The sequence below is a fragment of the Xenopus tropicalis genome, chromosome 4 (genome assembly GCF_000004195.4).
Source record: "Xenopus tropicalis strain Nigerian chromosome 4, UCB_Xtro_10.0, whole genome shotgun sequence".
NCBI classification, from domain to species: Eukaryota; Metazoa; Chordata; class Amphibia; order Anura; family Pipidae; genus Xenopus; species Xenopus tropicalis.
Window position 1 is genome coordinate 109,712,800 of NC_030680.2, and position 25,773 is coordinate 109,738,572.

At 36.4% G+C, this 25,773-nt stretch overlaps 2 protein-coding genes across 2 annotated transcripts; both read left to right on the plus strand.

The window, feature by feature from the left end:
- The first annotated feature begins 123 nt into the window (after positions 1-123).
- Positions 124-15,433, plus strand: amy2b (amylase, alpha 2B (pancreatic)). The gene is given in 11 exon segments (NM_001007947.1): positions 124-175; positions 4,543-4,793; positions 5,478-5,624; positions 7,802-7,999; positions 11,047-11,277; positions 11,809-11,942; positions 12,332-12,454; positions 12,688-12,787; positions 13,464-13,585; positions 13,663-13,788; positions 15,200-15,433. Coding segments are annotated over 10 exon segments (1,539 nt in total). The 5' UTR covers positions 124-175; positions 4,543-4,625; the 3' UTR covers positions 15,390-15,433.
- A 2,160-nt stretch (positions 15,434-17,593) lies between these two features.
- Positions 17,594-24,678, plus strand: amy2a (amylase, alpha 2A (pancreatic)). The gene is made up of 10 exons (XM_002938856.3): positions 17,594-18,694; positions 19,170-19,316; positions 19,457-19,651; positions 20,391-20,621; positions 22,643-22,776; positions 22,904-23,026; positions 23,233-23,332; positions 23,628-23,749; positions 24,028-24,153; positions 24,364-24,678. Exons 1-10 carry the CDS (start codon positions 18,527-18,529, stop codon positions 24,551-24,553), a joined length of 1,536 nt encoding a protein of 511 aa, XP_002938902.1. The 5' UTR covers positions 17,594-18,526; the 3' UTR covers positions 24,554-24,678.
- The last annotated feature ends 1,095 nt before the right edge of the window (positions 24,679-25,773 follow it).

Here is a 25,773-nt window from a genome sequence, read left to right on the forward strand (position 1 = left end):
TTCGCGGTGCACACAAACAACCCAAGGGCACACATACATGCTAGGTTACATCAGCCAATAAATGGACAGTGCTGCGCCACTCCCACACTACTTCCTGTTACAGTTAGAGCTGCATTATTTCCTGTCAGGTGATCTCTGAGGGAGCACACAGCCCATCACAAAATGGTGTCTCAAGGTAAAAGATGTAAAAGGGCAATATTTACTGATATATATATTCCAGTTTGGTAAGATTCTTTAATAGTCCACTTAATATAATAGAAACTATTTGTTGGTTAAGTCTTCATTAGTTTTCCTATAGATATATTTAAACTGTATTTTAGAAGTTTTTAATGAATAAGTGAATGAATCAATTTCTACCACTGGCCTCAACTACTTTAAAGGGTTGGCCATTGTTTTCATGATGTTCAGTCGAGGAATATCACAGGTGCCTTACCTTATGTTAGTCATCTAACTCCTACATACCTTACTTCTAAAACTCATTCTTTACTCATTCTTACAGGATTATTCAGAATAATGAGAAGCTTTTGCTCTATTGTATAGTTCTCTATAATGTCAGAATGGATTCATTTTCCCTTAAAAATTGTCAAGACTTAATGCTGAATATCACATTCTAAAAAGAAGACAAACAAATCATTAAGGTTGAGGAGACTGCCTCGTACAGATAAAAACAAACAAAAGGAATTCTGGGAATGAATTCCAAACTCCTAAAAAAAATCCCATTTACATGGCTTTATCCTATAGGCTAAAGCTCACCCACTGGGTTTTAAAGCAGAAAAGAACACTAATTAACAGTCAGCTGTGGCTTCCTTTAACTTGAAGGGGAAACACCTGAAAGTGCCAGTGCCGTTCCTTCTCAACTTGAAAATTCCATAGTGAGCACTTTCACATCTAATGGCTATTGTACCCATGACAATTTTCATCCAAAATCACCTCCTGCAGCAAAGTTTGACTCAAATGCGACAAGGATGAAAGCAGCACGCTTAAAAAGATTCTCACATCCCAAATCCCTCGTGATACCTGGTTAACTTTGTAGGAGTCATTTGTTGTCTGTATATCGCCTGACTTGTTGTGTAAGGGCCATCTTGTGGGTAATTTTAAGAATGCGTTACTTGATGGTTTGTATGCCTCATGTTTTGTTCTTACATTGGAACTGCATAGTTTCTCTCTACCACAACATGTTATTCAAGTCGTAAATAAAGATACTTAAGGGGAATGAATACTGTTTACATTTTAATTAGTGACTTGCAATCTGCAAAGCAGGGAAGCAGACTTTTTTTTTTGTTTAATCTGCATGTTTTTGTATTTTTCATTTAAATCAGACAACCCCGGAGTTGTAATATAAGTGACAGTATGTTAATACGTATATTTTTGCAACAGGAAGTGATGTGGGTTCACGTGTACTGGTCACGTAAAGAAAGCTGTAAGCAAAAGGTGCCCGATTTGTAGCCTAATCCCATGTTGGGCCTTAGCTCTTATTTCATCAAAAGTATCATTTTTACTTGAAAAAAATAGTTACATTTGTTTTTAAATGCAAAAAGAAGGCACTTTTCAGTGATGGAGATGAAGAGCAGAGATCAGTTTAGGCAGTATTGCACTAGGGAAAACAGCATCCTGTTTAAAATAGTTCCATGTTCCATGGCCAGTAAAATGTAGTGTACAAAATACAGTGATCTCTTTATATGAAACTACAGTATATTACCCCTTAGGTCACCCACCAGCATGTCTTATGGGCATTATAAAAGAAACAGTTAATTTGTAAAACTACACATCATTTTGTTCATTTAACCTCTTATTGTGCCACCCACTGTATAATCTGATATAAAAGTACCATTGCGCCACACTGTAGATTCTGTGCTGTACGTTTACGGGTAACACATTGGACAGAAACAGATAAAACAGCAGCAGGCAAAGCTGAAAAATGATGGAGGTACCTTGCTGGCAAGTGCAATTTTGGTCTCCAGTGTTCAAATGGGATATTGTTAAATTAGAGAGAGTGACCAAAGAAGGACAACTAAGCTGGTAAAGGGTATGGAAGGTCTCAGGTTTGAAGAAAGACTGGCCAAGTTGGGGTTGTTTACACTGGAGAAGAGGCGATTAAGAGGTGACATGATAACTATGTATAAATATATAAGGGGGTGATATAATAATTTCTCTAATGCCTTATTTACTAGTAGGTCATTTTAGCAGACACAATGGCATCCATGCCAAAAAAGAACAAAAGGAGGTTCCATCTTAATATTCTGAAAGGGTTTTTTTTTTTAAGTCAAGAGCTAGGAAGTTTGAGAATTTTCTCCCTGAATCAGTTCTACTGGCATTAGAAGGGGATGGATGGTGCTTCAGAAAGTAGGCAAATACAGGGTTATTGAAATTAGCTAATAGCACAAAGCTGATCCAGGGACTGGTCCATTTACCATCTTGTAGGTAGGATGGATTTTTTCCCCCTCTGAGGCAAATTGGAAAGACTTCACATTTTTTGCCTTCCTCTGCATTAACTAGCACTAAGGCAGGTTTCATTTAGATGAAGTTGAACTAGATGGACATGTCTTTTTTTTTTTTTTTCCAAACTACTAATACTGTGTTACTATGTTACATAACAGTGCATTTATAGTACAAGTGTCTACTAGTTTCTAAACCTAACCTATGTTATCCATCTCTGTAAGACTTTCCTATTGGCAAAACATGTCCAGCTTTGATTTTTTGGTAAATGAGGTAAAACTGCAGAAGTTTGGGAATACAGTCCTATTTATGTGACTAAATAGGTGATCCTCTTTCATTCATATTTCTGTTTTTTCATGATTTGTGTTTTGTTTGTGCTAGAACTTGATTTTTTCATGAATTTTTCGTATCGAAAAACACATACACAACTTTGCTATCTAAAAGCTGTCAAGGTCATGTAGAAGTCAGTGGGAGCTGTCCTAGGCAAATAGTAACAATCTTTTTTGTGGTTTTAATGGGTTTTTGTTTTTTTTTTTCAATTGTCCATGAAGATTCTTGGAAAAATGTAAAAACCACAAATAAATTTGTGGTTTCCGTGTTCTCTTTGTTTTCATTCTACATTTTAATTAATTTAATTTGTGCTTTTTCAATTCGGATTATTGCTGGTAGGGGATTTTTTTTTGTATATAGATAAAAATAACAAACGTTTTGTTAAATGTATTAGACTGTGCTACATAAACAAATCTGGATATAAATAATACCTTTATGGACTCCTATTTGGTGGAATTATCACTTTTCTGACACTAACCTTCTTAGATATTAGTTATCATGCAATATTTATGGAAACTATATTCTGGAAACTGCAGTATATAAAGCTCACTGATTTTCTGGTACTTATATCCTTTCCCACCACTTGCAAGGTGTGCCACTTCTTTGTTCTGGGAATGAAGATTCCTAATGAGAGATCCCAACACCTATTGAAGTGATAAAACTGATTTAATTCTTTTGGATTATCCCCCTAAGTTTTATATGTTATGTCTCAGTATCCCATAAAAAATAATTTTCCATGTATGTTAGTGAGACCAACTGGCTGCTAATTGTCTGTCTAGCTCTTTAATACAAAAAATCAGTATAGGTCTTAGGGAAGACTCCATCTGAATGTGTCACCATGGACTGGTCAAGCACTGAGTTGCAGCAAAGTTGAGGTTAGGAACCCGAACTTGATATGCTCTTTAACCCATTACAGCTAGAGCCTTTCAATTCAAACAATCATAAGGAAACCCAATGTAAGCTGAGGAACTCCCACAGGGTTTCATGGAAAAAACTAGTTAGTTGACATTTTTGTTCCCCCGAGCGGGCTTTCTTAAATAAGAAAAAGTTTGGCACCTAAAAGTTGCCGAACTTTTTCTTATTTAAGAAAGCCCACTTGGCAGAGAGGCAGATTTATCAATGTGTGGAATTAGAGTTCACCACAGTAAAATTCACCCACTTTCTATTCATTCCTGTGAAGTTTTTAACATGTATTTATCAAATGTTGAACTCTTCTAAAAATCTCATAGGAATGAATAGAAAGTGGTTGAATTTTTCAATGGTGAGCTCTAATTTCACAGTTTGTTAAATCTTCCCCAAAGTCTACCAAGGAATTACCAAGAAAGGCAAGTAAGATGGCCCCATGTCCCCAAGTTCCCTGGGTCAGTGCATATTCCCCCCCCACGCAAAAAGAAATGTATTAATTGAATTGACCCAGGGATGCATAACATATTGACCCCCAATAAATTTGGCTTAGCTTGTCCTTTAAATCTTGCTTACACAAGTACACAAAATTTGTATTCTATCTAATGCTTCTAGCTGAACATTGTTCATGGCCAACAGAAAAAATGTACATAAATCGCAAAGGCCCCAGTTTTATTACCATTTTATCTCTTTTTAAATTAATGAAAATGGTATGATGTCATCTTTGTCTTATAGCAAAATAAGTCAGTTGTGGTCAGGAGAAATAAAAAAGATAATATAGTGATATTTCTTGATCTCTGTAGCAATGCTCTGCTGATCACCGTTACAAATTGTGCAACTTCCAGTAAAAAGGTCTGATTGCTTATGTTGTAGAGCAATGATCCAGGTGCCACTGTCTGCTCCTCCTCCCTTCCATGGAATATAAAATGAGAACTGGGACACACAAGGATTGCAAAATGAAGCTGTTGTTTTTCCTGGTGGTTATCAAACTTTGCTCTGGACAGTATGATCCGAATGTTAAGCCTGGAAAAACGTCTATTGTCCATCTGTTTGAATGGAAATGGGAAGACATTGCTGATGAATGTGAGCGATATTTGGGACCCAATGGATTTGGAGGTGTCCAGGTATAGGAATTCTACACAAATTTGTTGGGGGGGGGGTCGGTTTAAGATGTGTAACAGCAAATAAATGGGTAATGTAACTTCTTTAAATTATTCTCTCTGTTTGTTTCTTTCTTACATAGATCTAAATGGCTTTATATTATACTAAAAATGTCACTGTATCCTGTTTTGATTGAAACTTACAGTCATATTTCTCAAAATGCATTTAGAATTTTAAACCAAAAAAACAGACCAAACATTTCTAGAACATTCCCTGCATATTTTAATGCTTTTTGGGCATGACTTTAATATGTAAAAGCTCTGGCTGACCTGTTTATAAAAGTGTGTACTGCAGAGTTACACTTGAATTTACTTATACCTGTATTGTAGGTAAGCGATACATGTCTGATTAGTGTACCTTTATTATGGGTACTTAGACTCATAGGGGTCTGGAGCTTGAAAATCTGCTCTACAGAGGTGGCTTCAGTTGGTTGGGAGTTAACAGTGGTAAAGGACAAAGCCAAAATATTATAACTATAGTAGCCTAAAAATGATTGAAATTATAAAGCAGCTTTAGAGGCCATCTGCCAGATGTTATCAACATTGCTTTTTGCTTTATTACTAATTATCAACCTTATATTTTTAATGGAAATATATAATTATGGAAGCATGGCACATGATTTAAAAATGTTTAATACAAATTTTCAGATCTCTCCACCAAATGAAAATCTGGTGATTACTAAGCCCTGGAGACCATGGGATGAAAGATACCAGCCTGTCAGCTACCAGCTTTGCACACGTTCTGGCAATGAAGAGCAGTTCATAGACATGGTGACCAGGTGCAACAATGCTGGGGTGTGTACCTTCTTTTTTTGAGGCAGATTCTTTTCCTTCAAAATGCATTTATTGTTTTTGATGTTAGGAGTAGCTGCACAGACACAGTAGTAGGTGCAGAAGGCTGCAACAGATGTTAATTCTCCAGTTTTCAGTTCACTTGCCAATTTTACCATCTTATGTCCTATGTGCACAGTAACTGGCTTGAATGCTATCCACTTTCACCGCAAACGCAGGGCAGAGTATGCCCAGAAAATGTATATATTAACATTATGTGTGCGCAGTGAAAACTAGATAAAGTAAACCAATAACTGCACACAATGAGCAGAAGCTAGTGAAACTGCCATTTTCTCTGCTCTATGGATGAAAACATAATTTTGCCTCTTTATAGGTCCCTGGTAAGGCCTCACCTTGAGTATGCAGTGCAGTTTTGGGCTCCAGTTCTTACAGGAATACTGTCGTGGGAAAACATGTTAATAGAGCTTCTCCAGCAGAATATTTAATTTTGAAAATTCACATGGGGCTAGCCATGATTTTTAATCTCTCAGGGTGCTACAGCCACGTGACCTGTGCTCTGATAAACTTCCGTCACACTTTACTGCCGAGCTGCAAGTTGGAGTGAAATTACCCCGCTCCCAGCAGCCGATCAGCAGACCAATGGGAAGGGAGCAAGATAGCAGCTCCCAGTAGATATCAGAATAGCACTCAATAGTAAGGAATCCGGCTTGGGACTCCCCCAGTTACATGGGAGTAGGAGAAACAATAGGTTACCTGAAAGCAGTTCTGTGTAGTGCTGGCTCCTTCTGAAAGCTCAGAATCAGGCACAAACCACTGTGATGGCTGTCTACACACCAATATTACAACTAAAAAAAACTACATTTGTTGGTTCAAGAATAAAATTGTAAATGGTACAGTGAATTATTTGCTATGTAAACAGTTCAATTTAGAAATAAAAAAGTATACTATAAATCATGACAGTATCCCTTTAAGAAGGATATTAATGAACTGGAGAAAGTATAGAGATATGAAACTAAACTGGTAAAAATGGTTGGAGAATTTAAAGTATGAGCTTAGACTGGTTGGGGTTGTATTTTCTGGAGAAAAAGCTCTTGCGAGGGGACATGATTACTCTGTACAAGTACATTAGAGCACATTGTAGACAGATGGCAGGGGTTTTTTTTCCCCAATAAAAAAGATCAATGCATCAGAGGCCACCCCTTTAGACTAAAGCAGGGCTCCCCAACCTTCCCCTTTGGTCAGGGATTGCCGGGCATAGAGAAACAGAACATTCATTTGAAGCAGCACAGTGAGGTTGGGCAATGTCTTGCTGCGTGATGTGATGGCAGATTCTGTGAATGCCTTTAAAAGTGGCTTGGATGATTGTTGGCATAATGCCCATAATATCCAAGGCTACTGTTATTTTTAGTATAGGTTATTAACTACTTAGTATAGATATTGTTAAATAGGGGGGTTTATTTGGACAGGTTGAACCTGATGGACTATGACCCTTATTCGACACAAATTAGCTATGTAACAAGCCTCAGGGCAATGACACATTTTGTAACATGCACAAAATCACACCCACGGGCAGAGGACAAACCTATGGGTAATACCTTTCTGTTAAATACCATTGTAATTGCTGTTTTACTAGATGAAAAATGTTCCAATGAGAGATAATTATACTCAATAAAGAGGTATTTTCGATGCCTCTACCTGTGTGCTAATGCCATAAAACTTCATTCTAAAGATCAACACTGCAGGCTATGGAGCAACAAAGAGATTTAGAAGCGATGACATATAGCATGCCAACATGGAGTCCTTCTTCAAACAGCTATAGTAAAGTGAGAAGCTATAAGTGGCAGAAACCACAAATTGTTTGGAATGTGGAATGTCAATGTCTTATGGATTTAAAACACAAGTATGGTGCTCATAGCATATATCCTTTAAATAAATTATAAAAAATATACAAAGTACTTACATTAAGTATTTCAAAGCTCTTATAATATAAATTTGTCTGCTGAACACGAGATCTTAGTGAGAGCTTGGTTGCTTTTGCCAGCATCTCTTCCAGTCACATGGATCTCTGCTCTGACATATCATTTTTCTTTTAGTTGCTTGAGTGTCTGTGTTTCCGTATGTGGAATAATAAATTCATTTTCTGACGTAGAATTTAAATGTATCAAATTACTCTGTTTTAGGTGCACATTTATGTGGACACAGTAATAAATCATATGACTGGATATGGGGCTGGGATTGGAAACAGTTCAACATGTGGGAGCTACTTCAATTCAGGAGCAAGAGACTTTCCAGCTGTCCCATACTCATTCCTGGATTTTAGTAACTACAAATGCAAATCCCACAGTGGCGGTATAGAAAACTACAATGACCCCTATCAGGTATGATCACATTCACCATGAAGATGTTACAGGGGTGGTTCACCTATAGGTTAACTTTTAGTGTGTAATAGTTCTTAGCAACTTATCAATTTGTGTTCATTTTTTATCTTTTGAATGATTTTATTTCTTCTTCTGACACTTTCCCGCTTTCAAATGGGCTTCACTGATTCCAGCAGCCAAAAAAATGACTGTCCCGTAAGCTTTTTACTGTTATTTTTTTATATATGCTTTAATCTTTCTATTTAGGCCCTCCTTTATTTATATTCCTGTCTCTTTAAAACACTGCCTGGTTTCTAGGTTAAATTGGGCCTTAGCAACCAGATAGCTGCTGAAATTCCAACCTGGATAGCTGCTGAACAAAAAGCATAGTAGTTTCTACATCATTCTAAGATGGCTATTAACTAACCATCAGATTGTTTTATTCCAATTCGGATTTTTGCTGCGAAACGTCCCAGAAAAGATTTACTGTGTGACAAAAAGGCTAAAAATACAAATTCCACAATTCACCAGCTAAAACTTGCTGGGATCATTTAGAAATCAATGGCAGATGTCCTTTTCTGTGACTTTTTCAGTTGCCATTCATGGAAATGTGTTTAATCAAATTTTCAAAAAGAAAAAAAATTAGAAATGTTAGAGTTTTAGTAAATCTGTCACTAAAAGTTAATTTTAAGGTGAACAACCCTTAGGGGCTTATTTATCAATAATAAAAATTTCTGATGTGCGTTAATTGCACAAAAAATCGTATAGTGGTCACAATACCGACACTTGAATGAATAACAAAACTTTCGTACAAAATCATATTTGTTTGGAAATTAACGAAAAAATCGCAGAAAATACTCAGTTCTAAAAGTTTGAAAAAAAAAATACGATTTTTTTAAATTTGTACTCATTTGGACTTTAATGAATGAACCCCATTATCTTGGTTCTTCCCATTTTGTGCAATACTGTTTAATTCTATTATGCTTCTTGTTTTTTTCCTCTAAAACAAGGATTTTCTAGAATAGGTTCCAGCTAATTATGTTATTGGCTAATCATGTCATTGATGGAGGTAAGCACCAATCCAGAGAGCATTACATGCCCTAAGTGTTTTGTTTCTAACAACTCATAAATCCTTGGCTTCACTCATGCAAAAGATATCTATCATTTCTATATATTCCTTTTACTTTATTTTGGCTCACAGTTATCGTTGCAGGCTATTGATTAGGGATCTATTGCTCTCAATTGGCCTCCATACAAAATAATAAATAGATCCTTATAGTTATTTTAACTTGTGTTGTCATTTTATTGTAACATATAAATCACAGAAGCTTATGTAAATCTGGGGAATATTTTCAAAAGAGTAAAAAGACAGTGAACCAATATATTCTCAAAAATTCACTCTAGAAATCCTTTAAAAGTTAATAGATTTGCGGAGTATTCTTTTTGTAATGTTTGTGATTGATTTTCTTTTGTTGTCTTCAAGTGACAAATGTGATTTCACTAAGCTTGCTTTCTTTAATGCAGCATCAGAATCTATAACTTTTTAAAACAGATTCAAGGATAATTAGAGAAGTAACCTGACCTTGTTTTAATGGTTCTTCAGGCTGTCTACCTTATTATGCATTTCTCACTAAAACTAGTTAGATGATGGAATAATTATAAACCCAAGCAGTGGAGAACATACAGTATACCTGAGTCAACTTTGCACTGTGGCTGAGCGTTGCGGTCACTGAACTTGGGGGTCTATGTGTTGTAAAAAGCTGGATAATATATTAGCACTGTATAAAATGTTTACTAGAGTATATAGACATTTGTTATTCTGTAGAGATGCCAGTAAAGTGACATGCACTTACAGTGTAACCAGTGCAACTGTGTTCTGGAAATTAAGACACCAAACTCATGACAGAGGTCAAAGCAATTTGCAATAATTTTGTGGAAAAACTGTCCTTAAGCAATGAGGTGGCAGAGATCTCCACATACAAAGGATGTATGTATGATGCCATTATGGATACATTTTTAGTTTGTCAGACATGTTCAAACCCTGGCGTTAAAGAAGAACTAAATAAATTATGGGTAGAAATGCTTTATTTTATATACTGAACTTACTACACCATCCTAAAGTTTCAGAATTCCTATAACAATAATGGTTCAAGCCAAGTTGTCCACAGTAGCTCCCCGTCTTGGATTTTTTTTAGGAGTGTCAGTGGCACTGCACATGCTCAGTGTGCTCTGGGCAGCTGTTGGGAAGCTAAGCTTAGTAGTTGTTACAAATTATCAAGCAGAAAATGATGTTCATCTGTCATAGAAGCTGATTATACAGGGCTGATTATTACATTCTGCTACAAATTGCACTGATTTCTTAGCTGCCATGTAATATGAATCTGTATTTTTTACTTATCAGCCTTGTAACATGACATTTATATTCTATATACAGTATATTGTCGGTCCCTATGCTCAGTAAGTGACAGCAGTGCAGTGAATCAGCAGAGAGAAGATGGGGAGCTACTGGGGCATCTTTGGGGGCACAGATCTTCCCTGCTAAAGGGCTGCGGTTGCCTTGGGCTGGTACAGAACATAATGTACACCATTTCTAGCCTATTTAGTTAATCTTTGGTTCTCCTTTAAGGGTCCTTGAACTGAATGTAAATGTTATATTCCCTCCAATACTCTTGGGCCTTAGTTTAAGTAGCAGTAGTGTTTCCTGGGGAAGGTATAATTATTTTCTGACACTAGAAATGGCTGGATTATTAAATACTTAAATTCATCTGAAAATAATTACCATTAATACTTAAATCCATCTGAATTACATTACCATATTTTGCTGTTCCATTTTATTGTTGGTCTCCCTGCTAGGGCTTCCATCATCACTATATGCACTAGCTTTATAGCTACTGTTTTGCCTGTTCACATATAATAAACAAATTGAACTGAATTTGGTTTAACTAACCTTTTCCAGTACTGACATAAATGCATACAAAGCTGCAGCTAACAGAGGAATTGCTGTAGATCCAGTAATTCAATACATGCTGGGAATAAACCACCTTTTATATTTTTGCAATACTTCCCAGGTCCGAGATTGTCAGCTCCTTGGTCTCCTGGATCTCGCTTTGGAAAAGGATTATGTTCGTGAAAAGATCGCTGAATACATGAATAATCTGATTAATATAGGAGTGGCTGGATTTCGTCTCGATGCCTCTAAGCACATGTGGCCTGGAGATATCAAAGCCATTCTAAACAGGCTTGAGGACCTGAATACCACTTGGTTTTCTAATGGCACTCGGCCTTTTGTTTATCAAGAGGTAAGATGCATATTTGGTTTGTTTGCTTAATTAATGGCAAGTTAAAATAATAAGAAAAAAATTATAGTGATCTCTGAAGGCAAATCCCTGACCCCTAATTGTGCAGTAAGCAGTATATAGGGCTGGGCACTAAAATATAAATGTTATAATTGTGCTTCTCTTCCCATGTTCAGCATCCCCTGCTGAGGTCTCTATATACAGTAGGTTCTAATCCGCTAACAGGGATCTTTTGCAAAGTAAACCCAGAAAATACTGTAGAAAAGTGTAGATTTTCATCCAAATCATTTGTAAGTAAATTATGCCTTTAAATCAACACAATTTAGAAGCTTAGTACACTGCAATTCAGAAAATTATATATTTACACCTTTTGTAGTATTGTTTTTTGCTTAGCTTCTCTTAACAACTGATTTCCAATAGGAGCTTTCACACGTGACAGAATCTACTGATATAAAGTTAAGATATCTGTAGTTATATAGGAACAATTGGATTCTGATTCCATTGAAAATCACTGGACATTTTTCTTCAAATTAGGTGATTGACCTGGGAGGAGAGGCCATTTCAGCAAGTGACTATTTCGGGACTGGTCGGGTTACAGAATTCAAGTATGGAGCCAAACTTGGAACAGTCATTCGTAGATGGAATGGAGAAAAAATGGCCTACCTGCGGTAAATCAGAAGAATTTTTTATACAATACAGGTATGGCATCTGTTATCCAGACAGCTCTGAATTACGGGAAGCCCATCTCATATAGACTCCATATTAATCAAATAATTAAATTTTTTAAAATTATTTCCTTTTTCTCTATTATAAAAAACAGTACCTTGTTTATTATCCCATATGTAGATATAATTAATCCTTATTGGAGGCAAAACAATCCTATTAAGTTTATTTCATGTTTAAATGATATGTTAGAAGGATATGGAGAATTACAAATTACAGTAAGGCCCCTTATCTGGAAAACCCTAGATCTGAGAATTTTGGATAACAGGTCCCATACCTGTATATAAATATTTAATTAAACAAATAAATTGTCACAGCTTTCCTTTTATTACAGGAACTGGGGTGAAGGCTGGGGGTTTATGCCCAGTGACAGAGCCTTGGTATTTGTGGATAATCATGACAATCAGAGAGGTCATGGTGCTGGGGGATCGTCAATACTTACGTTTTTTGAATCTCAGTAAGTAAAATATACATTGTATGTAATATGAGAGATATTTTAGGTTAAAGTTCTCTCTGCCCAGTTGTTTAGCAAACCCAATGTGTGATATGTGTGAATATTATAATATACTGATGGAACTGAGGGGTGCATAATAAACTTTAAGTTTCAGCTGCCAGTAGTTCCATTTTGGTTTTTGTGGAAACAGAAGAATGTTTAGCAGATTAGGAGTTAAATGTTTCATTTCTTTCCAGGCTGTACAAAATGGCAGTGGGCTTTATGCTCGCACATCCTTATGGCTTTACACGCGTGATGTCAAGTTATCGCTGGCCTCGACATTTTGCAGATGGAAAGGTAACATTAACACTTAGGCAGATGCCTAAGCACTGTAACCACAAATCTTGAATTTCTGTTATAATAAACACAATATATAATAATGGAACAGAAGGTCAAGAAGCACTTAGCATACAATCCAAAGAGGTTATGTTTGAACAAAATTATGTTTCGTTTAAAGGAGAAGTCACCAAAGACTCTAAAGTGCTTATCAGTGGTGTATGGGCTGCCTGCTCATCTACATTTTTTAGAAGAGCAGAAAAGTGTTGGGGGCCAGATATGGCATTATGTAGTGGAAATAAAAACAATGTTGTGGATGCTGTGGTTAGACTTGCTGTCAAAAGGCAAAATATAATGTGCTTTTGCCCTGCACTGGTCAAACTGATGTGTTTACTTTAGAAAGACTATTATAGTTTATATAAGTGAAGCTGCTGTGTAACCATAGGGGCAGCCATTAAAAGGAGGAAAGGCTCAGGGTTACTTAGCAGATAGCAGATAAGCTTTGTAGAATACAATGATGTTTTACAGAGATTATATGTTAGCCGCTATTTAACCTGTGTCATTTACCCCTATTTCAATTGCCTCCATTGTTACACAGCAGCTTGTTTATATAAACTATAGTAATGTTTCTGAAGCAAACACACCGGTTTTACCTGTGCAAGACAAGAGTACATTAAATATGATTTTAACCCTCTAGGATATAAACAATTGGATGGGGCCTCCGAGCAATCCTGACGGATCCACCCAACCTGTCACTATTAAAGCTGATACAACCTGTGGTAACAACTGGGTGTGTGAGCACAGATGGCGCCAGATAAAGTAAGGCCGTGCTTTCTTTAAATGTGAGAAATTGTTATCACCTTGAAAATATCAACTTAAATCTCTTGACCTTTTAGGAACATGGTTATATTCCGGAATGTGGTTGATGGCCAGGCCCTCACTAACTGGTGGGACAATGGAAATAACCAGATTGCTTTTGGGCGTGGTAATAAAGGGTTTATAGTCTTCAATAATGATGACTGGTAAGTGGCCTATGTGCACATTTATGCATTGAGCAGATCTCTCTCTTAGGTTTCAGCCTACGGAAGTGTTTTTATCATAATTATAATGTATCCATCAGTCTGGGGGTGATATTTGCAGCTAGCCAGAGCCATGTTTATAAATAGACACATCAGGGCCCATGCCTATGGTGGATGCCTAGGAGGGTGTAGCCTTCAATTGCATATATAAAAATGAAATACTAAAAAAAAATCCCTAGTCAAATGCAGCAGAGAGAAGAAGGGAGAGAGAAGAAGGGTACTCCAGGCTATTGGCTCATGCGCAGTATATAGAAACTATACAGCACATGCACTGATTAACAAAGGGAAAGTGGATCCAACAGTGGATCTGTTGCCTAGGAAGGCATGAACTAAAGCAGTCCTGTATAATGGAAAGAAATAGTTTTCTTGAACATTGAGTTTATACCTTTCCCATAGTTCTCCAAACAGCCAGCTAATTGCAGGTGGAGGCCACTTCTAAATGACAGATTACACAGAGATACAAGTTGTGTGAGACAAATTCAGATTTTTCACAAAATGTCTGGAATTATTTTGAAATAAGTCAATCTGGTCAGTTAATACTGAATAAAAATATCTGTTTTACTACTTGCACCAATTTTGTTGAAAAAGCACAAACACATACCTCATTGTCTCTTTACCTTTCTCTCACCTTCTCAATATTCCTGTACTTCACCCCATTTTCCATTTGCCATGCTAGGGTTGCCAACTATTCTGGAATAATAGAGTCCTTTCTTACAGTATCTGTCTTTCTATTAATTAGTTTTCCATCCATGCCATATTCACTGAGAGGGCTGGTAAAATACAGGTCAGGTGGCACATCTACTTTTTTGATTCCAGCAGCTTTGCCTTTTCTTACTCATTAACACATGCCACAGGTGGGAAGGCATACCAAAAAATGTTCAGGTATTCTCAACAAAACATCTTAAAAATACTGTCTGTGCTGGTGCTTATCTTGAACAGTTCTGGGTGATTCTGTCTGTTTATATTATTAATTCTTTTTGTCATAGACTAGAGTTTGCAACTATGCGACACAAGCATTAAATGGCTTCTCAGAACATGGGTTCCAATAGATTTTTTTATGGTGACCTTAACTTACAAGTGGCTATAATAACATTAGCTCAGTGCATGATACTTCAGCAGCTTTTTTTGTTGTTTGATTTCTGGAATGGCACAACAGCACAATATAGCATTTTCCCCATAATATATCATGTAAAGGTTCAGATATCAGACTTTTTCAATTAATTATAAGGCAATCATTAAGGAACTATTATTAATTGCACAAACCATTCATTACTATTTTTATTCTAATTGTTTTGTAACACAGCCTGTAATTTCCATTGAAACATTTTTGTAGTAACATTATGCCTGCCTGTAGGGACCTGGATGTGACTCTGAATACTGGCCTGCCAGCTGGAACCTACTGTGATGTCATTTCAGGGCAGAAACAAGACACAATGTGCTCTGGCAAGAAGATCACTGTGAATAAGGACAGCACTGCTCACTTTCAGATCAGTAACACTGCAGAAGATCCATTTGTTGCTATCCATGTAAATGCCAAGTTATGAGCTTGACATCATTCTAATGAATTTTTAAATAAAGTGATTAAACAGAAATGCAATATAGTGCTTATTCAGAAAGAAAAAATAGGAGATCACACTATCTGATATCCAAAAGATATCCCCTCAGGTTTTTCATTTTAAATATAGAATACACGGGTTAAACAATTTTGCTAAATATAAGAATGGTGGGAATGCTTTTAATGCCCTGAGCAAATATTGCCTGTGTGCATGACTGGATGCCCAGAAAATGCATGTTGTGAAACTGATTCCTTGACAAATACCTCTGCCATAGTTAAATTTTCTGTATTCAGTGCAGCAGTCTGTATCTTTTCCATTTTAAACATGACCTCTGGCTTCACTGGTCTAACTAATATCTACTTGGTTAATGATTAAAATCTAATCTAGCTGTGCTAGAACTGGAATGTACTACAACTATCAAATTCGTAATTGCTATACAGTTAGTGCTTTATCTTTGTCCGGATCTAAAAATACAAATTTCACTTATAACATATTTTGCTTTATTCAGGGAAAAATATACACTTATTCTGGAGAAATAAGATATATACCAGTAGTCATATTAATGAAATCTAACTATTTTTTCTGCAAGGCATACAGACATACAAGCTTGATCCACCCACCTGAGACAGGTCATCATAGCCTGGAAAGGTATTTTGTATATTTCTCATCTATAACAGCAACTCAGAGAAAATATAGTTTATACTTATTGTACAGCACTGTGGAATATGTTGGCGCTTTAAAAATAAATGTTGATAATAATAATATATACTACTCTGCATGGCAGGCAATTAAAAAGGCATACAACTGGGTTCTTACATACTAATAACTACCAATATAATGGAAATAGCCATGAGAGATAACATTAGGAATTATCATTGGGTATGTTTTGCACGTATAGCATACAGTATATAAAGACACCTGCAACCAAAATAAATCAGAAAAAGACATGTATTTCCAAGCTGAACAATCAATAAGACATAAAAAGTGAAAAATGTAATGCCTTAATTCATTGTTTGTAAACTTTTTTAAGATAGATAGATAGATAGATAGATAGATAGGAGATAGATAGATAGTCAGGGATCTTTACTCCCATAGAAAATATCAACACATTAAGGCACCAGGGGCCACCTGTTGAGATTAGAGGAACAGAACTTTCATTTGAAGTTATGGAATGCCTTGCCAGTTGATGTTGTGATGGCAAATTGTATTAATGCCTTTAAGAGGGGCTTGGATGTTTCCTTAAAGGTTAACTATACCCTGAAAAATGTACCGCATAAAGAAGCTCATATGAAAAACCCTGCTTCACCTACATAAACCATTTTTATAAAAATAAACTGTTTTATTAGTATGTGCTATTGGGTTATCCTAAATAGAAAACTGCCATTTTAAGAATTAAGGGCTGCCCCTAGGATCATAGGATTCACAGTGCACACAAACAAACAAGGACACACATGCATGCTAGACTCCATCAGCCAATTAATGTACAGAGCTTTGTCTTTTGCTTCCACACTTCTACCTGTTACAGTTAGAGCTGCATTATTTAATGTCATGTGAGCACACAGCCCATCACTAAATGGTGGCTCAAGGGAAAGGATGTAAAAGGGCAATATTTACTGATTCGGCAAGATTCTTTAATAGTTTATCTGTTGGTTAAGTATTCATTTTGGGGGTATAGTTTTCCTTTAAACAAGCATGATATTCAAGGCTATTATAATCATAAGACTTACAATAGGGTTTTTTGCTGTCAGAAGAAGGCAAACAAGTTGAAACCTATAAAAAAAAAACTATTGAAAAGTTGCTCAGAATTGGCTATTTTATAACATACTAAAAGGGGACCTGTCACCTTATGAAATAATTCCAAATCCCTTTGTATCGTGTTAGTAGAGCAAAATAAACTTTAGTTACACTGTTTAAGTTATTGAATTTCTTTTTCCTTCAGTCTTAAAATGTATAGTTACAGCAAACAGGCTGGCACCATTTTGTGGACACTGTTATGTGTTACTGTGTATCTCCCCAAAATCTTATGCATTTGGCATCTATGTGATATCTAAGAAGTGCTGAATGGAAAGTTAAAGTAATTGTAATTAAAAATCTGCGGCATAGAGGCGGGGCAGGCAATATATGATTGACAGCTCAGATTTTTAAACACCTTTTATAATGGGTATGGATGATTTAAAAAAGGATTTAAGTTTCATGTTTAATTGTGAAAGGTCTTTTATTATACAGCTTTTTATGTATGGGTGACAGGTCCCCCTTTAAGTACCTGCCTGTGTAAAAAAACTACAATAACTACTGTAAACTCAAGCCATCTGACCACATTGCTACACTCCCGGTGCTTATGCCAACTAGTCTTGTCTTGCTGTCTTGTATTTTTACAGGGTTAGTGAGTATTTGTCATCCACTAATTCTTGCCCTATCCTCTGACACTTATTGTGGCTGATGTGGTATTTGGGACGGTGGTTGAGCTATTTATCTCATCTGTTCTTTTCTCTTACAGGCCGGAGAAAGCTATATCTTCCAAATGATCATTAATCATAAAGAACAATTGTTGGAAATGAATTCTAAATGAATTCTAAATGTAAAAACATCAGGAATTAGTGAATAATGATGGATTTATTCCTCTCTTTAGTCAAACAGTATGCATTGAATCAAATAATCCTGTTGTTTCTAAATTATGAATATAAATCACCATCCAGTTTCTGAAGAGACACACTAGAATGCAATATTTTGATATGGTGTTAAAAAGCAATCTGCAAGTTTTAATGAGAAATAATATATTCCAGTGTCAGTTATGTTCATGATAGTGATTAAACTGCTGTGCCAACCTTTGACATAGCAACCCATAGCAATCAACTGAACATCAAGTGGGGAACAGAATTATATAATGTTCAGCTGTGGTTTACCTTTCCCTGAACCTTGAGTATAAAGTACAATTGATAGCTACAATGCTTGAGTTATAAAAAGAAACACAGGTTACCAGTGGGAAAGTCAGTATTTTCTCCACCTGGTATGTTTTATCTCAATAAACAAGTGACAGGTGGTTATTGTATAACACACTCAATTTTGCTTAATGTCCAGTGTATATAAGGAGCTAGAAAGCAAGACTCTTTGCATCAGTTGGCAGGATGAAGGTCCTTCTACTCTTGGTGGCTATTGGGCTCTGCTCAGCCCAATATAATCCTAACACTCAATCTGGACGAACATCCATTGTGCACCTGTTTGAATGGAGATGGGACGATATTGCAGCAGAATGTGAACGGTATTTGGGACCAAATGGCTTTGGAGGTGTTCAGGTCAGTATGTGGATGAAAAACATAACACCCTGAAAATCATTTCTTTGAGAATTATTTAAAAATGGATTTAACATCCATTGCAAAATTTGAAAAATAAGGATTTATAAATGAAGGGCTGATTAGAGTGGGTGCCATTCAAACATTAGTCAATATAGTTTTTATTCTGTAGCAGACATTATACATGTACCCAACTGTACCCTAGACCCATAACTAATATTTAACAAGTGTAATTTTCTATTTTTGTCTTTACACTCAACACTGGCTCAAAGTAGCTAACACATAAATGAAAAGCAAGAGCATGAAGCACTTCAGATTTAAGTAGAAGTCTGGGTTGCAAAACTGATATACAATGAATTTTTTATGCATGTAAAGTCAAGTATGTGATTTCTAATTACCATCAGTACAACGTGGTTAATTCTCACCACATTATTAACGTAAAGTAAATTGCATTTCATTATTTTTTAATCCTTACCAGATTTCACCCCCAAATGAACACATTATTGTGACAAACCCTTATAGACCTTGGTGGGAGAGGTACCAGCCTATAAGTTACAAGCTCTGCAGTCGTTCTGGGAATGAGCAACAGTTTAGAGACATGGTGACAAGATGTAACAATGTTGGCGTAAGTAAGATCTTCCAAACAATCACCACCTGTTCTTAGCTTTTTTCTGATAAATGTTCATGATACCTAAGTTGACAGACCATATAGACTTGCTTATGCATCTGTGTATTACTCACTGCCAACTTACCTCTCTCCTTCAGGTATATATTTACGTGGATGCCGTAATTAACCATATGTGTGGCTCAGGTGGAGGTGCTGGGACTCATTCATCTTGCGGCAGCTACTTCAATGCAGGATCCAGGGAGTTCCCAGTTCCCTATTCTAGCTGGGATTTTAATGATGGAAAGTGCAGGACTGGCAGTGGTGAAATAGAAAACTATTCGGATGCTAACCAGGTTGGAACTGCAGTGACTGTAAAAAAATCTACTGCACAAATGAGTCCCTTTAAATGTTAAAGAAATTGTTTTTACTTGTTTGATTCAATCTAATCGGATTAGTTTGTTTTACTCATGAGAATACATAATGACCCATCAGCCTCTGTATATCAGTCCCTGGTCTTAAAACTGATTCCAGGACATGTTAGCAGTATGGCATACCCTGCTGCCAAACACTAGAAAAAATGAGCCAATTTAGATAATTTGATTTACTTAAATATGAAAAATATTGCAAATAACCTTCCTTTTCTTCACATCTTTTCATACCTTGTATTAATTACAAGTAGAACACTGCTGTCTTTCTTTATTCCCTCCATTACAAATATTTTCTGTTACCTGTTTGACAGTAAGGCCAGTGGCAAATGGGATCATCCAAAATAATATAAACATATGATTAATACCATAATAAGTAGATTTACCAATTTGTAATGACTACAAACGCCACATTAAATCTCCAGTGAAGTTATGGAATATCTGCAAACCCATACAGATTTATTTGGAAGACAACATGTGGTTCCTATTGCTCATTTTTCCAAATAGTGAAATCATTTCACAAATCTTTGAACATTATTAGGATGACTGTATAAGAAATATAAAAGCCTGTAATACCAGGGTAAAGTTAATGTTTTTCAAGTCATAAACACATTTTTGTTGAGCAGAAAAATATCTAATGGAAACTTGAATTAATGCATTTCCATAGGTCCGAGACTGTCGTCTTGTCGGTCTTCTTGATTTGGCACTGGAGAAAGACTATGTTCGTGGAAAGATTGCTGAATTCATGAACAATCTTATTAACATTGGGGTTGCTGGATTCCGACTGGATGCTGCTAAGCATATGTGGCCTGGGGACCTAAAGGCTATTTCAGAAAGACTCAATAATCTCAATACAAAATGGTTCCCTGCTGGAGCTCGACCTTTCATCTTCCAAGAGGTAAAACATCTACATGGAGAATCCCCCACAAAAACAAGTATTGTTTTTAAATAATTAGAATAGAATATTGAACAATTCATTAGTAAGCCAGCTCTTAACAAAATCATTATAGTTTAGATATTAAATAACCTTTTTTTATAGCACATGGGGGCTGATTCCCTAATTCGCTATTTATAGCATGCGTTAAAAATAATATCGCTTCTTATTTTTTGCGAGTTAACGATCGATTCACTAAAAGGACACTTGTCTGAATTAAGAAGCGATGTTCTTATCGTTATTTATCTACTGATGACATATTTTTAAGCAATATTGTAAACCATGCAATATATTTATGCGTTATTACGTAGCACGCAATATTAGCACACACTATTACGCACGTAACCATTACTTTCTGAAAACTAGCATTCTGAAAATTACCATTTCCCTGAAAACTCTAGGATGCATCACTCTAGGTCTAGGGCCAACACATACTTGATCCTCTTCTTCACAAACCAACAAAAATCCGACTGCAAACTCCATCTTGTCTTGCCAAACGCTCACGAACCGCAATGTTTTTTAAATGCCACCTCCAAGTAGGTGTTAATATTAGCACAGATTACTGCGATATTTTACACGTTTAACAATTCATATGTGTTTGTGAATCATGCGTTAGTATTATTTCTATCTGATAATTACCGCAATGCGATACAAATACTTTTTTGTGATAATGCATTTTTTTACGCATGCGATATGAGTGTTAACGCATGCGAAATGACACACATTGTTAACGTTTAGCGTTAACAACCTTTAGTGAATCGGCCCCATGGTCTCTTATCTCTGCCAGCCAGGGGCCTAGTGCTTATCTTATACAGTAACACTGCATGGAGGCACAGGCAATGCTTGCTATTGGTCATGCCCCTTCCTGTGCCATTTCTTTGCTTGTCATTTATCTGACTGGCTAAATAACATCACCCAAGCACATCAGGGAAATGCAAATAAAAGAAGCACTCACAGTAGAGATTGATACCTTCGCTTCCACTGCTTTGCTTCTGACATCATTGCAGTGTAGTCAGGATCTTACACAGCCATGATGTTGGTGATCCCCTGGCTTGGCAGAGAGGAAACACCCAATCTCTGCAGTACTATTTTTCATATTTTGAAAGCAATTCTTCTCTTAATATTAAACCACATAGAAAATATTGTTGAAATGACCCAAAGTTATAAAAGTTAATGTTGTTTGATTTTGCAATGGGAATGACTATGTTGTCTTTAAGGGGAAAGAAATCTTTAACATGGAGAGGCCCATGTTGATGGGCAGATATTGGGTGGGAGGATATATTAAGTTTAAAGCAATTCTATGAAATATTACACAACTACTGTACCTTATACTTAATTAACGTAATGTTTTCCAAAATGACATTTGCTTCCCCCATCAGCCAACATCCATCTATCTTCAGCATCTCTGCTGCCTGCCTATGATTCTTGTTAGTCACTATGCTGCTACCTCAAAAACTCGGCTTTAACCAGGACAAATGTTCTTTTTCCTTCCTTAAACCCAGTTATAATCTGATTCCTGCTTCAGGATTGGCATTTGTCCTGGAATGAAAGACATATAGGTCAGATGTACACTAAAAGGAGAAAGGCACCAAACCTAACAAGATACTGCTTGTTTATTATTTCAGTTCATTATATAATATTAAGAGCAATTGTATTATAGTCTATCTAAAGTGTATTAATGTCTATCTCCCACTAAATCTTCCCCAGCTGTGCAGGGCTGACTTACTTGCTTTCCTACTGTATCACACCCTTGAAAATTTATACACACGTCTTTGCACATTTTTTTAATGCAAAAAAGGAGAAGAAAAAGGAGAAGATTATGTGACCACAGCTGATGTTGCTATATGCAGAAATAAAGCTGTAAAAGATGTGTATTTCACATTGCATGTTATAAAGGCCTTCAGTATCCACCAGTATTATTGGTTAATTTTCCACTTTTAAAAACCTTTAGTCATACTCAACATGTTTCATTGTATTTTTACAAGGTAATTGATCTTGGGGGTGAAGCAATTTCTGTCAACGAATACTATGGAATCGGACGAGTTACTGAGTTCAAGTATGGTGCCAAGCTTGGGACAGTCATCCGCAAATGGAATGGAGAAAAGTTGTCCTACCTAAGGTAGCTTGTTATGGAGAGATGGCACCTGTTCCAAACTGAAAAATACTGCCATTTAGGCTTTTAATGTTGATGCAATCAAGTTATCTGTAACACTGTTCTTGTAAAAATGGTCCTTTTCTCCCTCTAGGAACTGGGGAGAAGGCTGGGGATTCATGCCTAATGACAGAGCCTTGGTGTTTGTTGACAATCATGATAATCAGAGAGGACACGGTGCTGGAGGAGCTTCCATACTCACCTTCTGGGATGCACGGTATTATAGAATCTTCCTATATTATTATGGCCCAGAGAAATATGTTTTAAATAATTTGAACTAGCTTAGTTTACTTGATTTAAACTTTGTCTTCTTCAGCTTGTTTTATATTAACTTGTAAGTATCTTACAATTGGAAATGTAATGAGTAAGGTGGCAATCTTCATTAAATGTTAAGTACTAACTTTCCATTGTATTTCTCTGCAGTCTGTACAAAATGGGAGTTGGCTTCATGCTGGCACATCCTTATGGTTTTACTCGTGTCATGTCTAGCTTCAGATGGTCTAGGAACATAGTCAATGGAAAGGTAACGTCTTTGTTTTTAACTGAAAATAGGTATCCAGTGATGCCATTTCATCCATTATCAATTATCAGTCCAGTTAACCAACAAACATTTATATAACTTTTATTATTTTCTTATTGTTTTTTAAAAGGTAACATATTTGGTTATTAGTGTTGAGTGGCAGGGTGATTACAGGATTGCAGGTTTATGAATAAAGCTAGCCTAATATGCATCTGGTCAGTACACCATCTTGAATACCCCCCAATTTCCTATTATTAATGTTTTACTCTCCAAACTAAAGAATGGCATTTTTATGCAGGATCAAAATGACTGGATTGGCCCTCCTAGTAATTCCGATGGATCCACCAAATCAGTCCCAATCAACCCTGACTCAACATGTGGTGACAACTGGGTCTGTGAGCATAGATGGCGTCAGATTAAGTGAGTAAATTACAGAGTAGCCACTGAAGACAAAAGATTCCTCATGTTTAAATCATTTTTAGGAGGCTTAAAGTATTGCGAACCAAATTATGAAAAGACCCTTGGTCCCAAGCATACTGGATAACAGGTCCCATACCTGTATATATGAAAACAATGCCTTTCTGTGGCAGCATTATTCAACCTTGTAGAAATGATTAAACATGCTTATAAAAAGGGAGCAGTTGTGTGGTTACCTTGAATAATAATGTCTAAATAATGCTTCTGACTATTTTTTCCAGGAACATGGTTACCTTCCGTAATGTAGCAGATGGTCAACCCTTCTCAAACTGGTGGGATAATGGGAGCAACCAAGTTGCATTTGGACGTGGCAATAAAGGATTCATAATCTTTAATAATGATGATTGGTGAGCCCCCTTATATATATGAACATATCTTTTAAATAACCCAGTGGTAACAGCAATTACTTTTTTGTTGAATTTTTGCCAGGGTGCAACTCCAAGCAGATGAACAAATATCCAATAAATATATGTTGTATATATGCTGAAAGACTAAGTAATCAGTAAAATTTCACGTTTATGTGTTAATTGGAAATCTGTTCATTTCAATCTGTTCAGGCAATTGGATGTCACTCTGAATACTGGCCTTCCAAGTGGAACCTACTGTGATGTGATCTCTGGACAGAAGGAGGGATCTCGCTGCACAGGCAGGCAGATCAATGTGGATGGCAATGGCTATGCTAAATTCCAAATAAGCAACAACGACGAAGACCCATTCGCTGCTATTCATGTAAATGCCAAATTATAAAGTTCCAAAAACATGATCTCATATAATATACCCCTGCACTATGTTAAGTGCAGTGACCTAAGAAAAAAACTATTTACAAATTTTCTAAAATGCAATTACCTAATAAACTGAAGTGAGCTACCCTACTTGTGGAATTATATTTTAAATAGATTTACATAAGCATTGCAAAGACAATGTGGCTAATTTACCAATGATGGGCAAATTTGCCTGTGGGCAGTAACCCATAGCAGCCAATCAGTGATTGCCTTTTTTTAGCCAGATGCAGGTAGAACAATAAATGCAACAAATTGATTGGCAGCCAATGGTTAGTGTCCAATGTATCAATTGCATATACCAGTGGAATTGCAAAGGGATGAATATACTGGTGCCTTACACATACATCATTTCAATGATTTTACCCTACTCATAGGGGCAGGTTTAGCTCAATACAAGTTTCACAAAAGAAAAGTAATTGGTTCTAATTTTAGATTCCTTTCCACCACTATGACATGGTTGAATTGATGTCAGAAGGAGGTCCACTTTCTTTGGCCTGAAAACACTTTCTGATGAAAAATCACTATAGGAAAAGGTGGAAATGGTTGATTAAACACATTTTGCTGCCTGTCATGAAAATATTTCTGACATAAAGTGTTAAAAAATGTGACAAATTTGGGACTTATGGGAAAAGGCCAAGAATCAGTGATGAGCTAATCTGTCCAGTTTTGAGAACTTTACAAGAATTTGCAAACTGAATTGTAGCCAATGGACATTTTTTGTGGCACTTTTTTGATACTGTGCAATACTGTTCTTTTTACGGTACAATTTTTTTTTTCAGTCTATGGGTGTTTTTTTGCCGTGAAACCTGTGAAATATTTCACTTTTCACTGCCAGGAATCTGCAGTTCAGCCAATTATAAAGCCTTTTATTCAGTCTGATTAAAAGTGGAATATAAACTCACATTTTTCTGCACATCCAACGTAGGTTCATAAAGATACGTGTCTTTGTTTTATTTAAGGGCTGTATCTCCCTTGTCACGGGTGACTAATATCCCCGATATGACATCCCACAGGCGAGAATGTAAATCGCGGTGGGATGGCGCCGCGTATGCCATCCTAACAGCGATTTACATTCTCGCCTGTGGGATGTCATATCGGGGAGATTAGTCATCCGCGACAAGGGAGATTTGTCGTGGGCAACTAATCTCAGCTTGTGCCACAGCCCTAAAGCAGGGTTTTTCACAG